A 16,809-nucleotide genomic window follows, 5' to 3' on the forward strand; every position below is an offset into this window, starting at 1 on the left:
CGAAAAAGTGAATAGATATGCTTGGTTGTACGTTCCTTTATGATTTTTACAATATACGATAATCCCGTCACACGAGAGCTTAACTTGGAGTAAGCACTTATCTTACGTACATGATGCTATAACGATGCGGCACAGCTTCTTCATCGATCTTCTGGCGCACGAAGCGAATGCCTGGAGGACAAGACTACCGGACATGATAAAACATTTTCTTTGGCGCATCACAAGCAAAGAAATAGGATAGATAGGGGTGACATTTGGATGACCTGTATTCCTACTTGTTCCACATAATTATTGTCCTGTTGAATCCAATCTTATATGATATACTTATTTTATATTTATAGATGTTTTATATTTTTATTATCCCGTTGAATCCAATATCTTGCAATATAAAAATTTTGTTGCCCGTAGCAACGCACGGGCATGATTCTAGTTAACTAAAATGACTGGGGTAAACGGGTAAAGTGAAAAAGCAAAGCTCGTCGTGCGTCGCCTGGCGCTGGCGCGGGGCGCGCGTCCCGGCGTGGTGGCCTGCCGCCCGCCCTGCTTCCAATCTCCGTAGAGAAAGAGAAAGAACTGGATAGCGGCGAAGGAGGCGACGATGCAGTGGTACTTGGTGGCTGCTCTTCTCACCATCCTGACCAGCTCTCAGGCAAGCCCCCTAAACCCTCCCTGTTTCCCCCGTTTCCCCTTCTTGCTTCTCTGGCGATTTGATCGAGATAGCGGCCCAGATCTGTCTAGAACTAGGGTTTGTTGCGCAATACGGTTGCTGCGTGCATTTGTGTTTCTTGTTGAGGTGCGCAGTGAAATAAGGGGCGGAGATTCTCTCGATCTGCTATTGCATTCGCCATAACCTTCTTGGAGACAAACACGGTTCAGATGAATGTTCACTTGGACTCCTGGAATGGCTCGATTGACAGAAAGATGCAGTCCCTCCTCTAAGTTCCTCTCTTGTTTTCGTCGAAAGCTTGGTATCGGTTATGTTGCGACTTGCGAGGTACGGGGTGATGACTTTGGTGGAATGGGAAGTGACCTGGCTGTGAGTTCGTGTCGTGAACATCTTTATTTGAAGTGATGAATCATTTTTGATTGGGCAATCTGGAGCCTGATGAAGGATAACAGAATGACGTATTTTTTAAATAGGCCTGCAATGGAGTTGGTTATTGTTTGACTTAGTTACTTAATTCATCAATTTTCAGTGCTAACATTACCCTTTTTCCTGGTTGTGTGCAGGGTATATTGACTACTCTCTCCCAGAGCAATGGCAAGTACAAGTATGACTATGCAACCATCCCCTTCCTTGCAGAACTGTTAAAGGTACAAAGCTGCAGTTCTCTTCATTCTTAAGCTGTTGTACATAAGTTGTTTAATACCCTTATATCCATTAATTATTACTTATAAATGGTGAAAACATGCAGTGGACACTGGACAATGACCCATCAAATTTCTGTGCTAACATCACCATGTTATTGACACAGTTGTCTTTCTCAAGCTTCTTCCTTTGGAAGGAATGCCATTCTTCATCTCCACCAAGGATGACAAAGGAGTGGAGGAGTGTGCGACTATATCTTGTTCCTTCAGTAATATACCTCATCCACAACAATGTCCAGTTTGCAACCTTGACTTATGTTGATCCATCTACCTATCAGATAGTGGGAAACTTGAAAATTGTGACAACCGGGATTTTGTTTAGGTGTGCAACTTGTCTCTTCATAAAATGTCCATTCTTTTATGCTTCTTAACACCATTTGCATGATAGAATCAATATTTTATTTCCTAGTCTGCTCTGGACTTAGTCTTCAAGGCAGTCTGGTTGAAATTTGGAGATTTGAGGTGTGTTCGTGACTTTGAAAATAGTGGGTGCTTCAGAATAATTGAAGTGGAATCGAATTTAATTTTGTTTGTGATCTAGGCTTAAGCAGTTAGGTTACTTGACACTTGTACAACCAATTATCATCTTAATACATCCTGTAACTTTAAACAACATTTAACCCCTTATGACAATTTATGGAGTTCATCCCTCTGTTGTTTAACTTTTGGTCTTCAACATGAAAATTTTGACATAATATGTGGGTAGTCCAGTCCTTCCTGTGATCCTATCTTCCTAAACATCTATCTTAGTGTTCAGTTTTTTTTCAGGCGATAAATAATTAAACTGTTATCTGTATGTTACACTGTCTAAGCAGTGCATTGAAAATGGTTACACCTTTTCTTTTGGTTTACAGCTCATAGTAAGATTTTTCGCATGATGTTTGCGTGCATTTTTTGTTTAGCTTCCAGAGTTGTGCTTACTCATGTTTGTTTCTCCAAAAATCTTTTAGACTTTAGATTTGTTGCCAGCAATACATAGAGTCTACATGCGTGAAAATGTATTATGTGTTATTGGTGGTGCTTTATCCTTCTTCCCCTTGATTGACTACTGCTCTTGCTTTTGTCTCTGTAAATCTTCTAGGCTTGTCCTCAAAAGGAAGTTGTCAAATCTACAATGGATGGCAATTGTTTTGCTAGCTGTTGGTGCAACCACCAGCCAGGTTTGTTAAACTATGAAGATATCTCTGTTCTTTTTTCATCACACATTTTTTAATTTATATAAAATGTATTTAAGGATGACCCTACTTATATTGTTAAGTGGTGTTTCACTGTGATGTGTTAATCAACCACAGAAGTTTGCCTTGGGATGGTGGTGTGGTTGCTTCTAAACTCTTTCCTCTTAGTGAAATAAGTGCTCAGGCACATTCTCAAAAAAAAAAGACCACGTAATCAGATAACATGTCGCTGACAATTTTTTTGGGGAGTTTTATCTACACGCAATATATATGCTTCCAGGCTTAATTTCTTTTGTATGCACAGTAATCTAATTTCAGAATTGTACCAAAATCACATAATTGCTAGATAAACTAAAACTTTTCGAAGTTTGTTAACTTTAGTTGACCTGAGGTATTCTTTTTTGTATATGAAATCAATAAACTAACAGCACAAATTGATTTTTGTCCGTGTCATTTTCTATGTTCATTTGAACTAAACATTACATGGATTAACTATGCTATGTAGCTTAGTTGTAGTTGAGTTTAGTTACTAAATTTGGGCTGAATTTAAATTTATTGTCTCTTGCAGGTGAAAGGATGTGGAGATGCACCATGTGATTCGCTTTTCTCAGCACCATTACAGGGTTACATGCTTGGGATACTTTCCGCTTGTCTTTCAGCTCTAGCTGGTGTCTACACAGAGTACTTGATGAAGAAGAACAGCGATAGTTTGTACTGGCAAAATGTACAATTATATACGTAGGTATCTATATCTTAAACTTGTCCATTGTCTGTAATTTCACATACCAAAAACCATTGCATTTGGTTCAAAAAAAGAAAAAAACACAGTGCAACTGTGAGTATTTCTTGACTATCCCCTGTGATCTTGAATAGCATGGTAAACACTACGTATTCATCCTATGTGCTGTCAGGTTTGGAGTTATATTCAACATGGGATGGTTAATTTATGGTGACTTCAAAACTGGATTTGAGTTGGGCCCCTGGTGGCAGCGCCTATTTAATGGTTATTCTATCACAACATGGATGGTTGTGTTCAATTTAGGGTCCACTGGTCTGCTAGTATCATGGTTGATGAAGTATTCAGACAATATAGTCAAGGTGAGGTTACATGAGTTCAGTTTTCTATTGGCGTGGATTATGATAGTCACTTTGGTTGATCCGCTTTTGGAGAATTTTGGTATTATGTAAACTACCTTTTGTAATCTAGATTGCAAACAAAGTATTATTGTGCCTTGAAGTGCAGATTAGTTATGCCTTAATTCTGTTTCCCAACCAAACTACAAGATTTTTATACTTTCTTTGCATCTGCTGCTTTTACAAGCGCAGCAACTGCAAAATGACCCTCCTTATCAGTGCAGCTAAAAAAATTGAACTTAATGTTTCTCCTAAAGCCTGTAAAGTGAAACTGTATTTTTTTTCTCTATGTCAATTTGCTATGTTGGCATTTGTTAAAACAATGTCTTACCTGACTGTTCTAGCTCTTTTGTTGCAAGAAGGTATGTAAATTGAACTATCAGTGTGTTGTGTCTAAAAGGAGCTATTGCTCTATTGAAAATTGCTCTTCCTGAACCTTTTTGTGAGTTGGTTTGGAAAATTTGATTTTGTTGAAGCTTGCCGCTAAACTTATTTGACCCTATTAATAGGCTGGTTGGTGAAAGTTGTTTGTTCTCTTTTTAAGTTTATATATGCATCGTTTTGTCTGCATATGAAGCTGAAAGTTTGTGTCATGGAACTCTGTTTTGACAGGTGTACTCAACTTCAATGGCCATGTTGTTGACAATGGTTATATCTATACTAGTAGAATTGCCCGTGCGTTGCTACGGGTATTTACCCTCTCTAAAATAATTATCTTCTTATTCCCGATTCATGTGTCATAGTGCTATATAACCTCTGTTCCACCGATACTGCAACTGTTTGCTTGGTCTTCATGTCTTCTAAGAGCTCCTTAAGAACCTGTTCGACTTCATGAACTACACCAAGCCTTCAGAACCACACAACAAGCAACTGAGAGGGCTCTTGGCCAATTGCAATCCCGTTTTCTTCAAGCTTGGTAAAAAATCCCAGTATTGTTTCTAGCATGTCCACCTTCTCATAAGCACCTAGATCTTCTTTGGCAACCAAAACAGACTCATTTGCGTAGATCTTCAGGATTGTACAGTTTCGTACATCAACATGCCTTCTGGCGAGACTTTAATATCTTGTGGCATGTTTGTGGAGAGTTTTGCACCTGCTGTAACAGACTTGGTGAGCTCGAATGCATCATCATATGGAAATAGTTCTGGTATCAATGAACCATCCTCAGCAGACCCTGGACCGGCTTTTCGAGGCACTGGGTCATCCTCCTCCTTTGTTAGGCTGTGGTAAATCTTGTGGTTAGCTGACCTCGAGCGGTCCTTTAAGAGAACAAAGAGAACGATGAACATGGTGTGGAAGATATAGAAACACAGAGCAATCTAGGAGCACCCGGCTCGGTCTCTCTTCGTGGTTCCTTTTGCCTCTTACAAGTTGCCATCGTTTGTGTGTAAGGTGCGATGCTGTATTAGCGCACTGGTATGGTACCGGTGGAAGTAAGAGGCCATGGCAATGGGACAGAGTATACAAAAGGATCTTAATAAACAGCAAGCTAGGAGCTGTTCATCGCTGCAGTACTGGTGGAAATAAGAATCCATGGCAATGAGACAGAGTATGCAAGAGGAACTTAATAAACAGCAAGTGACATGGATGTGACTGTAACCTATAAGTTTTGGGTAATGTTTACCCCTGCTTGTGGGGTTTGTACAGCTGAATAATGTTGAGATTGTTGTTTTGCTTTGTACCTGTAAGATGTATCTGTATGTATGCATTGGGATTGTGAACAGACTGGATCAGTACAAATTGTTGCTTGTATCATTATTATATATATGCCAGACAAACTCAAGGCTCTAACTCTATGAGCAGCCAGCTGGAACATAATTTTGTTCAGCGATATCACCATGCTGCTCATACAGTGGGCACGGACAGCGATGGCGGGAAGCCGAAGTACTGCCAGCAACACTACCCGGCGCACTGTGCCTGGCAGATCTTTTCGATTTCTTTAGGAATCGAGGATCTTTTCTCCAGCTGGAAGCTTTTGACGTCGATTTTGAACAGCTCGGCCTCCCTGACACGGTAGCTCGCCATGAACGCCGGCTTCTCCTCGCTGACCTCGAGGATTAAGCACCCGTTGGCGGTTGGCCGTGCCCCGGAGGCAGAACGGCCGGTGGTACGCTGCCAGCCACGACAGCGGGATCGTGTTCTCCAGCCACCACCACGGCCCGTCGGCGTCCTGCACGATCGTGTAGTAGTGGAGATCGGCTTTGCCGCCGGGGTGGTGGAAGTCATGCGCGAACACGCCGACGTACCCGTCGGGGGCCTCAACGACGGCAACGTGCTCCTCCAGTAGCCGGTCGGCAAGGGGATGATGGAGAGGGCGAGCTCCATAGCACGCGTGTCGAGCACGAGCCACCGATTGGTGAGGCGGTCCACCCAGTAGAAGCGGTCGTGCGCGTAGTGCCGCCGGTTCCAGACGGTGTGCATCGGGCAGCCGAACGGTGACCTGTGCCGGCGCCAGATGAAGCAGTCCGGCGACGGGAGCGCGCGCCACCGCCCGTCGCTCGAGGAGAAGGCGAAGGCGGCGACCTTCCACTGGCATCGGGCCGACCAGAACACGGTGAAGGGCGGCGCCGCGTCGGGGTCGTCATAGCAGGCCTCGGCGAGGGCGAGGAAAGGCTCGCACGCGCGCCGACCGCCGAAGACGTTGAGCACGCCGTCGACGATCGCGGCGAGGTCCTCCGGGATGGGCGGGAGCAGGGCGTAGCGGCGGGAGAGGGGGTCGCAGACGGCGAGCTCGGTGAACACGGTGCCCCTCTCGGTCCCTGACGCCACGCGGTCGAGGAGAAAGCGGCCGTCGCGGTAGTCCCAGACCATCCACCCCTCGGCTTCGGCTTCGACTCCATCTCCATCCGCGGCGGAGGGATTCGCCGGGAGGAACCCGAAGGAGAAGTCCGTGGCGCCGGCGATGGTGGGTGCGACAGCTCCGCGGGGTGGAAGCTCGTGCCGTTGCCACCGTCGTTGCTGAGGGAGAAGGTGAAGACCCCGAGGAGCGCGCCGGGGTCCCGTTGCAGCGCGCGGTGGTGGCGGAGGAAGCGCGGGGAGGCGACGAGCGCGCGGAAGTCGCCGCTTGCGGCGGCGGCGCGCGCCAGCGCGGAGCAGGAGGGCAGGCGGAGCAGGATCTCGTCCATGATCTCGTCGGGGATCTCGCGGCGGGCATGAGGAGCGCCGAACAGAGGAGTGGAGCACTGCCGCCGATGCCTTCTTCCCCTGCCTGCCCGCTCGACCCCGCCCCACCGACGCCGGCGAGCGCCGCCTACCCCCTCCCCATCCCCCTCCTCCTTTCTCTCCGACCTCCGCCCCCGCCACCGGCTGCTCCCACCGACCATGCTCGGCGGCAACTTCGCCGCCGACCACATCGCCCACCGATCGCCCCACCGCCTCCACGCCGCTTTTCCTGTCAACTCCGGCGTCCTCCACCTCCCCTGCCAGCTGCTCTCACCGCCCAAGCCTTAGCGGCCCCACCCTCCTCCCCTTCTCCACGGCCGTGATCGAGCCCAAGACGCCGGTCGTCCAAGATTTTCCCCCTTTAACCCCCTCTCTTCCCTCCTTTTTCCACCCGAGCTCCCCTTTCTTCAAAAGTTGGACTGCAGGTTGATTACCAAAAACTTGAGGGGCTTTTTTGCAAAAAAACCACGACGGTTGAAGGATTGAAAGAAACATCCTCTCTTTAATATTAGGTATAGATATCTTTTCAGTGTGAAAGCAACAATTCAGGTGCTTGCTGTATTCCTAGTTCTGCTGTTGGATTAGGATTCTTGTTAGTTATTATTTTGTATTTTTTACTAACACATGCTTAACCCCTCTTTATGCAGCTTTTCTTAGGCATTATGGTCTGCATAATTTCTCTGCAGATGTATTTTATGCCTGTCCACATGCTTGTTGAATTGCCACAAACATTGCCTGTTACATCAAAGTAGGCTCATGGCACCGTTCACTAACCTATTGATCAGAGGCACTACTAGATAACTCACCTTCCATCCAACGTTTTTTCCCCGATTGTCTTTGGACCCGGGACTAAAGGGCCTTAGTCCTGGTCAAAAATCCACCACCGATGGTCACCAACGGGGGTTCTTTAGTCCTGGTTGGTAATATCAATCGGGACTAAAAAGCTCCCTTTAGTCTCGGTTGTAACGGTTAGTGGGATGAGGGGATGAGGAAGCTTTTTATCCTGGTTGAAAACATCAATCGGGATTAAATGCCTCTTCGGGGGCTTTTAATCTCCCCTCTCTCTTTCCACCTTATCTCCTCCTCTCCCCTCCTTATCTTCTCTCCTCTCCCCTTCGTTCCTTATCTCGCACAGGCCCAAGCGGAGCGGCACGCCGGGGCACGAGCAGCACGGGCTGACCTCTGGCGGGCAGGCGCGGGCTCGGCACAGAGCGGCACGGTCTTGGCCTGGTGTGGGGCGAAGCAGTGCCACCCGCCCGGCGGGCACGGGCTCGGCGTGGGCGGGAGCGGCGCGGGCCTGGCGCGGGCGTGGGCTAGTTTATCAGGTAGCTAGGGCGCCCTAGGCACCTCTCGCTACCATATATACATACAGTTCAATAATTGAAGCACGACCGGCGCGGTTTGTAGGGACATACACATGCATACGTGTATGTCAGTCGCGCATGCATCTGGTTCGAGTTCAAAATCAGCCCATCAATTTCCAGTATCAACTGTATCTAGCTAGAGTCGTTTAATCTGATCGAGATACATGCATGTGTGAATCTGCAAAAAGTACGCAAACAAAGTCCAACTTTTTTCTAACAAGGAAAGATTTAGAGATTAATAGAATTTTTGGATGGGATATGCGATATTATCCAGTTAATTATGTTAGTAAGAATAAGACATGTACGGCAATGTTTGTTGACAGGCTGACATGTAGGGCATATGCAATTCAACCCACTCCCTGCAAGGTGCATTTGTCACCATCTCTGTACATGTGTTGCTAATAGTGCTTTGAATTATTGCTGTCCCGCGTTTACTGGTGATGATATATAAGCACCAGAAAGAACTTCTGCCTTTCCCTTACTGGTGAAATAGAGGCTGTTGTCACTCGATTTTTGAGCCATCCGATCGTTGTCTCATGTTCATCTTCTACCTCCAGCTCCAGCTGCTCTTCTCTCTGCTGGGCTTCTTTGCTGCCCACCACCCCCACGTGTCTCCACCCTTTGCAGGCCGGTGCGGAGCTCCCGCGAGAGCCCGCCTATGGTGGCCTCCTTCCTACCCCTCCCACCACTACCTCCCACTGCTGTCATCACCATCGTCGTCCCCCCACCCCACCATCGCCCAACTAGCCTCCACCACCCACCGCTGCCCCTCACCACCCCCGAACCCACCACCTTCGCTGGGCTGGCCTACCACCAACAACATTCCTCTATGTTTGGCATATTTCGATGAACCCGCAACCTCAAAACCCAAATCCCTAACCCCCGAACCCTAATTTTCACCGGAGATACTTGCCAGAGCTCAAATCTAGCCCTCGGACGAGTTCAAAAGAATTCGAGTGAGGAGATGCTTCAAATCACTCGGGTGAGTGATACCTTTCCCTTTTAAGTTTTATATTAACTTGTGTACAGATGCTCACATGAATGCCTTCTCGAGCTCATGGCTCACGACGAGTCGGACGATGCACCTTTCCTTGCTGCTGAGATAGTAAATTGGAAAGCAATTTCCCGATTTGTTGGTCGGAACACAAATCCAATCTACTAATATAGATATTTCATACCTTGCATTCTTTGATACCAATTGATCTACTCCACTTGCCGCATAGAATAGTTACCGGTAGATACATACCGTGTAGGGCATTAGGCATGGTCGAAGACATGTCTACTTGATGGTGAGTCCATGCAGATCCGTTTCGCTAACGACATAGATGTAGTCGACGTCGTCGAAATAGTCGTCAACGAGGACGATGGCGAGATCGTTGGTGTCGAGCTTGATGATGACTCCTCCGTTATATAGTCGATGAAGAGCGGTCGTGCTGATAACGTGTTATAAAACACGTCGTCAGCGGTTGGATCTTCTCACTCTCACGCCTCTTATGACAAGCACAAGAACAGTAGAAAGTAGACAAGACACAAGTACGAGGGACTATTCTTTATTCTCTGAATATTGGTGATTTACAATGAAGATCTTCCTCATGTATATACTCCGAACTATGCCTAAATTTTTAGTAAGAGCCTACAAGCAACCGGACAAGGAGTAGGACTTCTAGTCCTCCTTTCCATCCACATGAAGTCCGGTTGTTTTACAACACAAGACAAAAGGTCAGGCTTGCGAGGATATGGACCATATGCGAGTACTTACCAATTTGTGCATACACAATAAATCCTACATGCTGTGAAATTTCTAACCGGTTCTGCAGGGCGGTCTGATCGGTCTAACCCTAGTCCGAGTAGAATTGAGTAATCCTTGTAGGGCAAGACCTCCCCAACCTATATTTTTATAAATATAGAGGGCCACGGCCGAGGATTAATTCAATCGATCATATACAATTGCCTTTACTTTTTTTTTATCTCCAACCCCAATCTTTTTCAACCATTGTTGCTTCTTCTTCCTTCATCTTTATGGTGATTAAGGAAGCTCTGAGTGGCCTATCGACATCAGAGCAACCCTACCCACATCATCCCTGAGGGCTCAATTCTGAAATTCGAACCTTGTAAATTAGCAAATCATACAAATATATTGGTCAATTATCTTGTCTTGCTCTCAATGCTGAAAAGGAGATTCTATTATCTGTGAATACTTGCAAGAATGATGTGGGCCATAATCTCCAAAATTTGTCCACTCTGCATGCTAATCAAGAGCTGATTTATCTTTGTACAAGATGAATTACTTGCTATTCCTTGTGATAAAGAGGACTTGTGTACTGATGATTCTTTTACTCCTATGCCACAAGTAGCAAATAAGTGTGATACTTTTAGTTTGGTACCATATAAATGTGCTGAAGGTAGGCTTTTTCATCCTATTACTTGTGCACAAGATGAACTGAATTTGCTGTTGTCTTTAAATACTTTGGGTTATATTGAATTTGATATTCTGTGTAATCTAAACTGTCTAAAAGAGAAACTTAAATTTGATTCTGGTGTGCCAAGTTTTAACCATTGTTCACTTCATGCAATTGGCAAATATGGAAGGCATGGAGGATCAAAGAAGTTGATTGGAGACCAATTCCAAGTATTCCCAATGTTCTTCACAGGCCACCATGTCACTTTTGGCTCAAGGAAAGAAAGAGATCAAATCCAAAACATTTTGAGCTGGATTCGGATTGTAGCACTATGCCAACTTGTGATGGTCGCCACGACTTCATCCGAACTCCGTTTTTGACGTTCAAGTACTTCATGGAATCCTTATGAAGTCTATTTCATATGGATCTAGACTTATGTCCATATATGTTCTGAGGTTGCCGCAATGATCAAATTACTACCGAGAGGTTTTTTTGTCCAAGGTGCTGCGTCGCCTTATTTTAGCCCAATGGACCATGTATCAAGTTGGGTCCATTAGGGACGCGTCCTAGGGTTGGAGCACAACCCCAACACCCTTAAGGTCATCCTCCCACGTTCATATAAACTATAGCCGCCACCAGAAACACTCGGGTTTTGTTTAAATTACGTTTAGCTTTTGCTACTTGCTTGTAAGCGCGCGTGCTGGATCAGCTGCCCGTCTTCTAGTCTTCGGAACCCCACCATAATTGGGATTGAGTTTGAAACCTTCATCTTCATCTAGTAATTCAATACTTGTTATACTTGTTCTTGCTAGTTCTTCAATTGCTTGCATTGCAGGACGAGTGCTCTAGTAGCCGGGTGACGCGCTCTACAAGATCGCGGCAGCCATTGGAGGTGGTGTATCGGTTGCTAAGGCGCAGCGTCCTTGGAACGCTGTAGTCGGGCCGTGAACATCGTCTCCATCCACTAATCAAGTTATCCCCTCCCCTCTCATTGAAAGATCAGGATTCAACCCAACAGGTCCACATCACTAGCTATCACCAAGTTTGGATGAGGAAAATTGATGAAGAAAAAACAAGTTTCATAACACCATTCATAATTTTCTGTTTCCTCAGAATGCCAGAATGTCTTCGAAATGCAGTGTTAAGAGTATATTAGGCAACCCCGGATATGATTAGTTTAGGATTGATTGTAATCCCAGGATAACCTTCCTTATATCTATGAGAGGCTACTTGCCCTCCAAGCCAGGTACTCCTATATAATCAGCCCATAGGGTTCAATCGATATGACCCACACATTATACACAATCTTACATGGTATCACGAGTCTAGGTTCTAACCCTAGGCCTTCGGCTTCCACTGCCATCGCGCCACCCCAAGGGAGATCAATCTCCGCTTGGGGCAGCACCCTCGTAGGATGCGCGACCGATCCCTTTGATCCGTCGCACCATCATGGTCAAGCAGCAGCAGAGGGACCTACCTCTCTCATGGCCGATTGATCTTGTCAGGTTGCCTCCACCACCCTCGTCGCCTCCTCCGGCGCATCTGGTCCAGCACCGTCGCTTTTCTTCCTCCAAATTGATCGCACCAACTTGCTTGTCAAAGGCAGAGCATCTTCCATGTGGCCTCCAGCACCCTGAGCATCATCCACATGAGAGCCATGGGCCTCTGAATCATGGGCAGGAGGAAGAGGCGGCATCCACTGAGGGGCTTCAAAAGGAATCGGGTGGAGAGGACCATCCTCTGGCATGGATCTTTATTAGCCATCTCAAGAACCCCCTTGTTGCTCAAAGCTTATACTTGCATAGTGAAAGACTTAACCTTGGGCGGATTACCCAAACTGACAGACACAGAGTGAGGGATCTTGGCATCATCATGCATCTAAAACTTAACCACCACCCTTGCCCTGTTGTTAGTCTCATGCCAGAGCATCGTCAGCCCAAATCTCGCCACCATCTAGTTAGAGTTGGGATATTGCACTCATCTAAAGGGAAGTTAAGCAGCATAACCCTAACCTCCCTATCCATGTCATGCGCTCGAACATTGTCCCCCTCATCATGCTTGATGAATCACATATGGTAATTACCAAACTAGAAAATCTTCCCTAGAAACCTTCCACGCTCCAAGGGACTACCAAAGGTGACAAACACTTTCCCAATGTGACAAGGCTGGATCCGGAGATTGCAAACTTGGTGCACTTGATCGAAGTAGACGCGCATCTACCTGGCCAACGGCTTGAAATCCCGCTTTGCGACCTTGGGAAACAACATCGCAATGGCCACATCTTCATTGCTTTTCTCCATAAACTAGCAATGTAAGCATGAAGACGGCGAGGGGGCTCATTGGGGTCATTGAGGGCAACCTCGAAGCCCCTTAGATCATGGGGTCAGGAATCCACGGCAATGTTCGCCACATTCTCAGGAGGCGGCAGCGGCAGAGGTGGATGAGAGTTGGGGTTTTAATTTCTTGGCTCAACGGAGAAGCTGAAGAGTCAGGTGGGGAGGCTGGAGATGATGGCTTTGAGAAAGCATTCATTCCCATCCCAAAATCCTTTTGACTAGTGCCCCCCACGCCAGGCCCAGTGGGCTTGACACGATAAAAACCACGCCGGCCCATCATGCAAAAACCATATCTATAGCAACTAGTACAGTGAACCGATCCCATGCATGACGCAATCAAATGATCAGGAGACAGGCACTAAAACATCATACCTGCCTATTCTGATGACCGCTAACCTTGGCATAATGAGATTTGCCATTCAGAGGTCCCTTTTAATTCAAATTTGAATCACTTGTGCAAAGAACACGGAGTCTGCCTGCAAATTTCGGATCAAGATGATCGAACACGGATGCACAATCCACTGCTGAGGAGCCATGAGGAGGATCAGAAGCATAGTTTGGTTGATAGTAATTTGCACTAATTTTAGATGATGAAAGACTAATTTCCCATTGGAGCCAGGAGCTGGAACCGCACGAGCTGCGTAAGCATATAATTTACCACTTGATTTTCTGGACACATAAGTCTATGAGGCTTGCTGCTTAGATAGCCAGAGATCATATTGTCGCTGTAAATTGGCACCACCATCACCCAAGAGAGCAAAGAAGATACCAAACAAATTGCACTTGAAAGAGCCCGAGCGACAAACCAGAAAGCCAACATTTTTAGATGTCACAGAAAACTGAAACATCCAACCTGAGAGATGTTGAACATTGAAATCCTTGGCTACACCACCCAAGCAAGATTGCAAGATTAAACTGACCGATTCGACATTCAGACGAATCGCCGATCTTCCATAGGATGCCACTCCTGTGTCTCCCGCTGCCTCCTGCACTGATCGCAGTAAACAAGTGGAAATCGAAGACTAGCAGTAAACAAGTCACGAAAGACAACGACTTCGTTATCTTTAGGGAGCGGAATAGTTTTAGGGCCAAGGGCTCGGCCGTAACCATCTTCAATAAGACCAGCTGCGACAAAGTCGCGAATCATGCTGGCGGTCGCGCGATTTCGGCCAAAGACATTAGTAGTAGGATATTTGGGCAGCCCCATCTTCGTTCAGCCAACAACAACGATCTAAAATGAAGTGTAAAGTGAAAAAATTATAAGGTACAAAACTAAAAACTATATCTAGAAAGGGAAGAAGGCAGAAGAGAAAACCAACTGGATCGACGCGAAGAGTTGCTAGGAACAGCCGAGGTTGATTGCGGCGCGTTGGAATGACAACCAGATCAAGGGATAAACCCTAGTGGGACCCTAGGTTATATAGCCCCTGGGAAGCGTGAAAATCAAAAAGATGGCGGTTCAAGAGAAACAAGAAGACGTCTTTTTGATAGGATGTAGAAAAACCCTCTAACGAGCCGAAGGGGTGAGGCGCTTCGGGAAGTCCTAGGGATTCCCTGGCTCGAGGCGAGCAAAGTCGATTGTTCAACTCGTCAGAGTGAGGGGCTACTGTTGGGGAACAGGACTTCACAGAAGCAACTTTTGCAAGCAGTCTGGAACAATTTTACTTCGCATGCGTCGGTTTTGTGTGAATTTGCAGGAGGGAGCAGTGCGTTCAACTTCGTAGTGAGCGACTTCACAGTTAAGAAGGAATGGGCAGGCGGCCAAAGTCGGGTGGCATGGTGCACTAGCCCGTTGACGTGCGGCGGAGACTGCCTCAGAAACCGGGGGGGGGGGGGGGTTCTTTACTGAGTATGGATGCGAAGACATATGTCGGAGACTTTGTGGTAGGGAGTCGCCTTGGGCTTAGCTGTAAAGTGATGAGTTGTAAAGTGTGTGGCTAAGACGGTGTAATGTTACCGTAATAACCCTGAATATTCTTCGAATATAGTCGTTAGAGGGTGTTGTGCTTAAAGTGTAAAATTACAGCCCTATAAGTAGTGGCCTGGTGAATGGAAACGGACACATTCTGGATGGAGGGGGAGGACTGTTACACTCTCCCGAAGTCACCCATCGCTTGCCCTAGTCGTTCTTGTTTTCCTTCCACTGTTTGGCCCTGACTTTGGGGAATGGTTTCTTACCCCCACACTTAGGTTTTCACGGTACCCCTGTGTAAACCAATGTAACCGGCTTCCAACGGGTCTAACCAGCCAAAGGCAGGAGCCTCGCGAGGAGAGTTCGACGACCGCACGATCTAGCGCATTGGGTGTGTTGACCAGAATTCGTGTCAACAAAATATATAGCCGAGAATAGTATTTCTTGCTGTGATGGAGCCTCAATCTTGCAACCTAGTGATGGCATGGTGCTTGCTGCAATATCTCAGGCAACTGCCATACGGTTATTGATGCGCCAATGTAATTTGTATAACTACACGCCTGGAAACTAACGCTAGTTTTGTTGGCTGCGTCTGCCCTGTTTTTGTTAGCTCTAGCCATTCCAAGAACTCGTCGAATGGTACCCCCTCTGAGATTCAATTGCTGCATATTAGGCTGTATAACTAAGTGTAGCCTTTTCGTTGGTATAGCAGTATTTGCTTGGCTTTTGGCCTTCTGTACTGAATTCACTGCATGTAGGCCTAGTCCTGGGATTCTTCCCTCTTTCTCAAGAAAACTCCACCATCGATGTGTACATTACATGCATGTATTGCCAGGCCTATACCGACGACCAAGTAATCATCACGGACCCTACATCGTCTTTGATCTTTTGTCAGCTTGGTCTTTGTCAACATGCCGCTGCCACTTCGTCCACAACGATGGATATATCGACGATGACAGCAATCATGTCATATCGACCGCAACCGCAAATACTGTATCGACAACCGTCCTTTGACATAGGCAAAATACCATTATCCTCTGACATATGTAAGGCACTTACAATAACACATATGCAAGACATAATCATCCTCTAACATATGCAAGATGCCCCCAATGACATGCTCTAACATGTGCAAGATACCTATTATATTATTGTAGCTCCGTCTATTTGTAGCTATATCGACGATGACCACTACATCAACCACGGCAACTACATCACATGATTGGGCTTCGTCTACATCAGCTCATCAGCAATAACTCCAGTCAAAACGTCTGTATCATCACTGTCATTCAAGACACTCCCGTTATGACTGCAAGAGGGAATAGATCGAGGAGAGACAAGGGACGGCACCAAAAGGGACCGGACCATTCATCGGAGACACAGCTGATGATCATGAAGCGAAGAAGATGACTGAAGTACAAGACTTCAAATCCAGTCGCGATCGTCCGCTTCACCCCCACTATGATTGAGGGGATGTTATAGAGTATGGATTGTAATAGACTACGACTCTATGAGTCTATGACTAGGTTATTGTAGTCCTCATTATCTAGTCCCGACTATATAATGAAAGGCCAGAGGTTAAGCCGTTCTGATATTTTCCTACACTTAGCATAGCTTCGTCTCAACATTACTGCTTGGTTGGATACTTTGCGTAGCCCCATGTTTATACACAAAATCCAACATGGAACAAAACAAAAATAGATCTTCTTAGCATTATTGGCGCGCATGTGCAAAGAAATTTCTGCTTTGCATCACATCTCAAATGGACTTTGACCGTGCAAAGGAACATGTGCAAAAGATAATTCCATGGCTTGTTTCACTTGGAACACTTCGAAATTCCAAGTCAACGAAATTTGTCATTGGTCAAATTTTTTGTGGATGCAACAATTGTTCGAGTCGTCTTCTTATCAAATCTAATCGTCCACAATAAATTACACCCCAGCCCAGTTACTTTTGCAA

At 46.1% G+C, this 16,809-nt stretch overlaps 1 protein-coding gene, 1 long non-coding RNA gene and 1 pseudogene across 5 annotated transcripts; 1 reads left to right on the forward strand and 2 right to left on the reverse strand.

Annotated features, from left to right (window-relative positions):
- The first annotated feature begins 439 nt into the window (after window positions 1–439).
- LOC117860530 (CMP-sialic acid transporter 1) lies at window positions 440–5,432 on the forward strand. 4 transcript variants are annotated; one of them, XM_034743843.2, is made up of 7 exons: window positions 448–649; window positions 1,231–1,314; window positions 1,416–1,690; window positions 2,450–2,528; window positions 3,112–3,281; window positions 3,455–3,641; window positions 4,290–5,432. In XM_034743843.2, the coding sequence occupies exons 1-7, from the start codon at window positions 599–601 to the stop codon at window positions 4,386–4,388; spliced, it is 945 nt and encodes a 314-aa protein (XP_034599734.1). In that variant the 5' UTR covers window positions 448–598; the 3' UTR covers window positions 4,389–5,432. The 4 variants fall into 4 exon arrangements, 3 of the variants coding, with proteins under 3 accessions (XP_034599746.1, XP_034599734.1, XP_034599741.1); XM_034743850.2 differs by having other exon boundaries at window positions 451–649; window positions 1,476–1,690; XR_004641514.2 differs by lacking the exon at window positions 4,290–5,432 and having other exon boundaries at window positions 440–649; window positions 1,416–1,577; window positions 3,112–3,285; window positions 3,455–3,802.
- Window positions 5,433–5,522: 90 nt separating this feature from the next.
- Window positions 5,523–7,030, reverse strand: LOC117854195 (uncharacterized; annotated as a pseudogene).
- Window positions 7,031–13,741: 6,711 nt separating this feature from the next.
- LOC117836888 (uncharacterized) lies at window positions 13,742–14,595 on the reverse strand. Its single transcript, XR_004636197.2, has 2 exons — window positions 14,258–14,595; window positions 13,742–14,169 (listed from the first exon to the last, which is right to left on the reverse strand). It is a non-coding gene; the product is annotated as an uncharacterized lncRNA (long non-coding RNA).
- Between the last annotated feature and the right edge of the window lie 2,214 nt (window positions 14,596–16,809).

This window comes from Setaria viridis, chromosome 1, assembly GCF_005286985.2.
Source record: "Setaria viridis chromosome 1, Setaria_viridis_v4.0, whole genome shotgun sequence".
Classification (NCBI taxonomy): domain Eukaryota; kingdom Viridiplantae; phylum Streptophyta; class Magnoliopsida; order Poales; family Poaceae; genus Setaria; species Setaria viridis.

What these genes read in the sequence shown, in the direction of transcription:
- LOC117860530 (XM_034743843.2), top strand. Translation starts at nt 599, where the DNA reads ATGCAGTGGTACTTGGTGGCTGCTCTTCTCACCATCCTGACCAGCTCT. An exon ending in TCCTTGCAGAACTGTTAAAG is followed by an intron (nt 1,315 to 1,415) that starts GTACAAAGCTGC and finishes GAAAACATGCAG; the next exon opens with TGGACACTGGACAATGACCC. An exon ending in ACAACCGGGATTTTGTTTAG is followed by an intron (nt 1,691 to 2,449) that starts GTGTGCAACTTG and finishes TAAATCTTCTAG; the next exon opens with GCTTGTCCTCAAAAGGAAGT.